Raw genomic sequence first — 7,338 nt, 5'->3', positions numbered from 1 at the left:
CCTCCCACGACTCAATTACTATGGCATGAATTCGTAGCTAATAATCCATATTATAATAGTATATACGTTTTAAGTTCTTAGTTTTATAAGGCAATATTAAAAACAAAATCCTCAATTTCCCCTAGCGTGAGAAATGTAACATTTTTTCTCTAAGCATCCCCCTCTTCTCTAATTTATTCAGAAACCCTCCAATAAATATGAAATTTAACATAAATTACTCATTACAAAATCGTCATCACTCAAACCACCATTTTTATAGCCTTCAATTTTGTTTGGTTACAGAGACATCAAACAGAAAACCAGACCCCTCTTTCAGGATTTGTTAATAGATCTCTCTCTTAGATCTAATTCTATATTATTTATAAAGAAAAGAAAGCCAAAGTTTTCATTTATCAGATAAAGTATTATATTACATTGTTTTCTGAACAGAGAAATGTCAATTTCTCTTTTAGTATAAGCTTCGTTCCCATGGGAAACATATCGAGTAGTTGGACAAATTTGTAAAGGCTCTTGCCAAAGAAATTGTGATCATCATGGGACATTGTCTTCTTTTTTGCATGTTACAATTCTATGTTCTTTGATGCATTATTTAATGAAATAAAAATTAGTGCACTACTACCAATAGTATAAAAAAGTAGGGTTGTCATTGACAGTCAACAGCAATAAAAAAAAAAAATAATAATAAAAAAAGAGATAGAAGATAGAGGTAAGTACTTTATTTCTTGTTTTTCATGTGTTTTCTTTAGTTATTATAAAAAAGTAACTAAAATGTAAAAATAGGAATCTCTTTAAGTTAGTTAGATTAAGTAATATAAATAATAATAATATAATAAAACTGTTTCACGAGGTATGCACACAACAGCTTGGAGTAGCTCGTGGGTAATGTAATTTGATTGCATAATGTGAGCTCCACATTCGGCAAGTGATTTACAACTTATAGTAGTTAAACATGGTTGAAAGGGCAATAAAACAATAGAATTTAAGTATAAATAGATATATACTGTTACAAGTTTAAAGCTACATAGAATAAACAAATGTAGTTATCATGTTACAGTCTGAAGTCATTTTAAAAAGAAAAAAAGATAATTTAGATTTTTTTTTTTTTTGAGGTTGGTCAAATTGACTAACCTTGTACAGAGTTAGGGTAAAGAAAATAATAGATAAAATATAGTTTTTCATAAAAAACTTTTGCAATGAATTTAGGAGGTTTTATTTTCTCTATCCTAACTCTATATAAGTTCGGTCATTTTGATCAACTTCCAAACAAAAATTGAAATAAATCTAAAGTACCCCCTTTTTCTTTCTAGAATGACTTCAAATTGTAACAAGAAACTACACTGTTTATCCTAAGTAGATTTAAACTCGTAAAAGTATACATCTCTTAATAATTAAATCTTATTGCTTTATTGCTCTTTACACAGTGTCTAACTACTATTTGTGTCATTATAAGTTGTAAATCACTTGGGGAATGTGCAGCTGATGTTATGCTATCAAATTACATTACCCACAAATATAGTTTCTTTTATAATAAAAAATAAACATGAAAAACAAGAAATAATATACCCGTGTCTTCTTTTTTTTTGCTGTCGAATGCCAATGACACAAAGTAATGCACAAAATAATTTTTTATTTAATTAAATAATGCAACAAAGAACATAGAATAATAACATGCAAAAACAGACAATTTTCTCTAACTATCACAATTTTTCTGGCTTTCTAATAATGCGACGAGAGCCATCACAAATTCATCCAAACTAATCGTTATCTTTCCTGTGGGAACGAAGCTTGTACTAAAAGAGAAACTGACAATTCTCTGTTCAGAGCACAACGTAATATAATACATCATTTGATAGATGAATACCTTAGCTTTCTGTTGGATATAAATAATACAGAATTAAATGTAAGAGAGAACTATTAACAAATCCTGAAAGAGAGGATGTGACACGTGGGTGTGGCAAGAGGGGTCTGATTTTCTATTTGATAACTCTGTAACCAAACAAAATTGAAAGTTTTAAAAATATAATTTGTCTGAGCAATGATGATTTTATAGTGGGTAATTTACATTAAATTTCATACTTATTGGAAGGGTGGTGAATAAAATAGAGATGTGATACCTATAGAAAATGTGTCACCTTTCTCAAAATAGGGGAAATTCAGCATTTTTTTAAATATTGTCTTATAAAATTAAGAACTTAAAAAAACTTATATACAATTAAAATATGGATTATTATCCACAATTTTATGCTATGATGATTGGTATAACATAAACAAAAAGTAATTAATTAAAATTTTGAATGTAAGCCACTAAAACCTCATGACATGTGCAGTAAATGATGCCCAGGTAGATAGATTTGAGAAGCAAGCAATTTTACAAATGCAAAAATGAAATAAAAAAAACTATAAAAAAAATCTCAGCCCCCATAGTTTGTTTCTCAGTCTTCAAAATTTTCCATTGCATGTCTGCAGTCAGTATTACAAAAGCACTGACAAATAACCATAAACTGCTGCAGAAATCATTTCATTTAGTCAACTATGAGTGTGAAAAGTCCAAAATATTTGAAATATCTTCAGAGCTGTTTCAAAGTCTGTGTTTCATCAGCAAATGATCAAACCACTTGACGTGGTATCCTAAAAGGATGCAACTAAGATGTAAAATAACATGAGCTACATTTATTATTAGATCTTCAGAATGTTAAATCTAAAATTACTGGATTATATTTATAACATTCACTAATGCAGGGTCCACATATTGCATTATTTTCATTAATGATATGTTTTTGGCTCTTACAGAAGTAAGTGTTCAAAACTGATCAAAAATATTAGATGAAATCACTCACATTCAATGTAAAATTAAGAAAATATGCCAGGGTTAATTGAAATATTGACAGTACTTTTATTTAAATTTTTGTGTGACTCATATTGAAGACCATGACCTGTAATCAGTAGTTACTAAAAAAAAAAACTATTGATGAGAATTGTTCCTGAAACTTACTTGTTAAAATATGAATTTATGCTACTCAGCTTTTAGTCCATGCCATAAACATTTTTAATATTTTCCAGGGATTATTGTTAATTTGTTCTACTTTTTTGAATTAGATTACATCCTAATTTTACATTTTATAAAATTTACAACACTTTTTAAGAGTTAAAAGTTCAGTGCAAACACTGTTAACATTGGTGCTAATCCTAATTTACCTCTTTGTGCTTCTCCATTGTGGAGTAAATCTTAGCAGTTAAGTCATTGCCAATATTAGGAACATTAGACTTCTTTGTGTTTTTCCTCTGATTGTTTTTGCTTTTGCTGGCTTTCTTGTTTCGGTTACTCTTCTGACCTTTTTTTTTACCCTGAAATAATAAAAATAACAAAACAAGAGAGACATTTGTTTTAAACATACTTTTTAACATTTGTTACATTCTAACATAATAACAATCCTACTTTTCACCGAAGTCTTATTTTGTGACTCAAGGCTATGGTCAAGCTCAGTATCATATTTGCCCTCAGGCAAAAGTAAAGAATATGTTACTTAAAATTAGTAAATTCTATGTAAAAAATAGAATAAGATAAATACTATCTATTTATATAAGTTCTAACACTTTAGAGAATTTTCATTGTACCATTTCTTTCAAAGTGGCTTAGTGTGTGATGTCATTACGCCTACTATGATGAATGTACAAAAACTGGCTTGCAGGTCACCAATTACATGGATCATGTGTGATGGCATAGTAAACAGTAATGTTATCTAGTGTTCTTTATTGTATTGTATATTATTAATTGCCAAACAAAAAAACATTATATATTAAAAATTACCATAGTCATCCCGCATGTGTTTGAAGTTTGTGTTCCAAATATGGTGAATTTTACAAGTTATTAATTCAAGTTCAAAGATGGAATTACACCTGTCAACAGCCTTTGATCTTATATATATATATATATATATATATATATATACATATTTCCAAAACTTGAAAACATGCAACTCACCTGGCTAGTTGGGTCTCCTTCTGTTTCAGTCTCAACAAAGCCCTCAGATGCAGCAGCAGCTGCTGCAGCTGAGGCTTCTGCAGCTTTGCGCTTTTCCTCTTCTTCTTGATCTAGTTCCTTAATGCTTTCTTCTATCACATTAGGCCAAAAATCTCCCTCAAAGTATGGAAGCTCCACTGCACTACTTAAGTTGTCTTCTGTTGCTTGCTTTAAAATATCCTAGGAAGTTAAATAAATCAATATTAGCAATTATTTTAATTAATATATTGTTCACCTAATTAACTTTTCGATAATATAAAATGACCATACTTCAAACAGCCTGCATCACTATAAAACCGGAAGTTTCACTCATGAAAAACAGGTGCCTATTGCTGCACAATAGCATAATTATGTATAAAATACTTGCAATAATTAAGTATCAAGTGATTTCATGATAAAAAAATATAATTATTTGTAATCATCTAAGCTAATTGCCTTTGATTAAGTATGTACCTGACTATTCAAAATGTTGCAGACTAGTGTACAAATGTATTTCATCAAGTATCAGAAAGTCATAAAATTGTCTTTTTTAAATAACAATTATAAAAAAATCAATCTCCTGACAGCTACAAGAGCTTTTGAATTGTTTTGCATGAGCTCTAAATAAACATTTACAACAAACTGTAAAAGAACTATATTACAGACACCATAAATTCTAACTGGAAGTTTCCATTGTAAAAAAATTAATAAATGAATTGTATTCCATCCAGTTCTTTTGGATAAAATATATCCACTGGAATACAATAATAAACAAAAAACATTTCTTTTTACATAAACTTTTTTTAGAATATGTTGCTGAATGTTTATTTCATCATAGTTTCAGTTTCTTTGTTTTTGTTTATACACAAGCTACACAATATTTCTTACAGGGTTAATCTTTTATATAACTTGATTTTTTAAAATATAAACAACTAGAACATGTAACCCAACCATGTAGCTTTCACTTTACTCCTGTTTATTAATATATCAAATTAGCTAAATGCACCAAAACTGGAATAAAAATATCATAAAGCTTTACAGGTAACAGTGACATAAAAACAAGTGCAATGTAGGACATAAAAACGAGTGCAATGTAGGATATAAAAACAACAAGTATTTAAAAATTTACAAAACTGATTCTTTAAACAAAGACACATTAATTAAAAGTTTATTTCTAGAAATTCTAATTTTAGTAAGATCTACCAAAATTTATTATAATTTTAAACTTTACAGAAAACACTAATAAAAATTTGTATTACAAGTTATTTAATTAATGGAAATGTTGAACCACGTAAGAAATGCAGAGCCCATTAACTAAGGCATATGATTTTTCTGCTATTTTACTAAAATGAAATTTGTAATTTACACAATTTAATGTTAGAAGAAAAAAAAAGGGTTTTAAAGAAAAAGTTTGTAAAAGATTTTTTTCTTTTGTTAATTTAAAACAAATCTAAAATATTGTTTGACTTTTTACGTGAATGATAAACCATGAAAATATCCTGAAACGTTACCAATGCATTAAAATATTACAATATAAATTATAGGAACTTGCTGGCCTTTAATATGTGGTAAAATGATGCAGAAAGATTTGAATTTGAGTGAAATCAGGTCTACTAGAAGTTCACAGCTTCATCTAACAGATCTTAATCCTTTAATGTTCTCTTTCCCTTCTTACAAAACAAGACGTTCAAAATTTTAAATTTCATAACACTATTAACCCTTTCACGGTGAGCTCATGCAATTTGTGGAAAACAAGTTGCGAATTTCACTTGTATAACAATACATGTGTATCCTCTCAAAAACTAGTAAGATTTCATAAAATATCACAAGTATCTCCTACACAAATGAGTTTTATAATTGTTTTTTACTAAAAATGTTATTTTCCATAGTAGTTACTCCTATTCAAACTATTAACTAAGCAAGTGCAAAGTGATTTTAATTTGAAGTGTAAGAACACTTTTCTTCATCTTATAGATTTCATATTTCGTTTGCATAATCTAAAAAACTTCTAAAAGGATATCAAGTATTTAAGGTAAATTTTAATATTATATTTTTCATTTTCTCTACAATATTACTAACTCTAGCTATTATCGTCAACATATAATACAATGAATTAATAAAAAAATTAAGAAAAAAATACCTATAATTTTTTGTAGAATATCTATGAAGAGTTTACTTTTGCAAAATTTGTAATTTCATCTCTTTTCATTTTCACATATAGTTAATTTTTAATGTTTTATTTTCCTTTCTCATCTTTTAGAACTTATCATTCATCTCAACACAAGTCAACAGCACCCTTGAGGCACATTACAATTTCTTTGGGAGACATGCGCAACCCTTTGGCAAAATGTTTGCTCAGCATGTAATATTCTAAGCCTTGAGAATGGAAGCAAAGTATGATGTACATTTAAAAAATATTTAAATATTTTAATTATGCATTTTAAAACACGACTAATAGATAATTTACTCTTTCAAGATGGGTCACGGGTGAAAGGCCATGTCATCTCATTTTTTGACTCACATTCAAAATTTTATTGAACTACTACTTCATGAATTTATGTCAATAAGTGTGGTACCAAATTGTATGTAGATTATAATTCAAATTTTAGTACTATACATTACTCAATTTCTTAATTTAAAAGTAATTATTAAAAAACACAAGTAAATATTGATTTTTATGTCATGCGATATGTTGAATGCAGCACTGGTTCAAATTAGATGTTTGTGAAGTCAAAATACTAAGTCTGTAGTTTCGTTTGAATTAAAAACTCAAATTACCGATGTTGACAAGCTAGAATATAAAATAAGAACATCTAATCTTTACTAAGATATTGCTAATGTAATAAGTCAAACAGAGTGGCACCCCGCTCACCTCTTTCTATTTTTGGAAATGCTCCCTTATATACACTTACTTCTATGTATGACACGAATAACCAATCGGAAGCTCAGAATGTCCCCCTAGTGGCTTTCTCAGCCATTTTAACAGGCTTGGATGCCATTTCTTTCTTTTGAACCAATATTTCAAGGAGGTAGGGTGTGTCTTTAGTCTGCTAGAAATTTCATATTTGTTTAGACTAAAATACATCTTAGTTAATAAGCTTGATAAATTATAGTGGAATTCTATGGTACTGATGTAGTAATTTATGATTTTTAAGTTATTCAAATGTATATATAAAACATAAATAAAATTTTGTTTCATGTACTTCACATCCATAATTTCTAAATGCTTAGCAAACTATGTCAAGCAGCAACTGAGTACAAAGGTTATAACTAGAAGGGATAATTGTTTGCTTTACTTCTTTATTTACTGTTCTATGTTTTAAGAAAAATAAGTTTAA

General features: G+C 28.3%; 1 protein-coding gene across 2 annotated transcripts in view; it reads right to left on the bottom strand.

Annotated features, from left to right (window-relative positions):
- Positions 1–7,338, bottom strand: part of LOC106474685 (CREB-binding protein-like) — a 153,990-nt gene that overhangs the window by 11,520 nt on the left and 135,132 nt on the right. For both annotated transcript variants that reach the window (XM_022379968.1, XM_013935380.2), the window contains exons 22-23: positions 3,983–4,201; positions 3,196–3,345 (exon numbers count right to left, since the gene is read on the bottom strand). In XM_022379968.1, coding sequence (XP_022235676.1) covers positions 3,196–3,345; positions 3,983–4,201 — 369 coding nt within the window. The remainder of the gene's footprint in view (positions 1–3,195; positions 3,346–3,982; positions 4,202–7,338) is intronic.

This window comes from Limulus polyphemus, unplaced genomic scaffold, assembly GCF_000517525.1.
Source record: "Limulus polyphemus unplaced genomic scaffold, Limulus_polyphemus-2.1.2 Scaffold141, whole genome shotgun sequence".
Lineage (NCBI taxonomy): Eukaryota > Metazoa > Arthropoda > Merostomata > Xiphosura > Limulidae > Limulus > Limulus polyphemus.
Note: the sequence above shows the minus strand (reverse complement) of the source record. Positions and strands in the feature narration are given on the sequence as shown.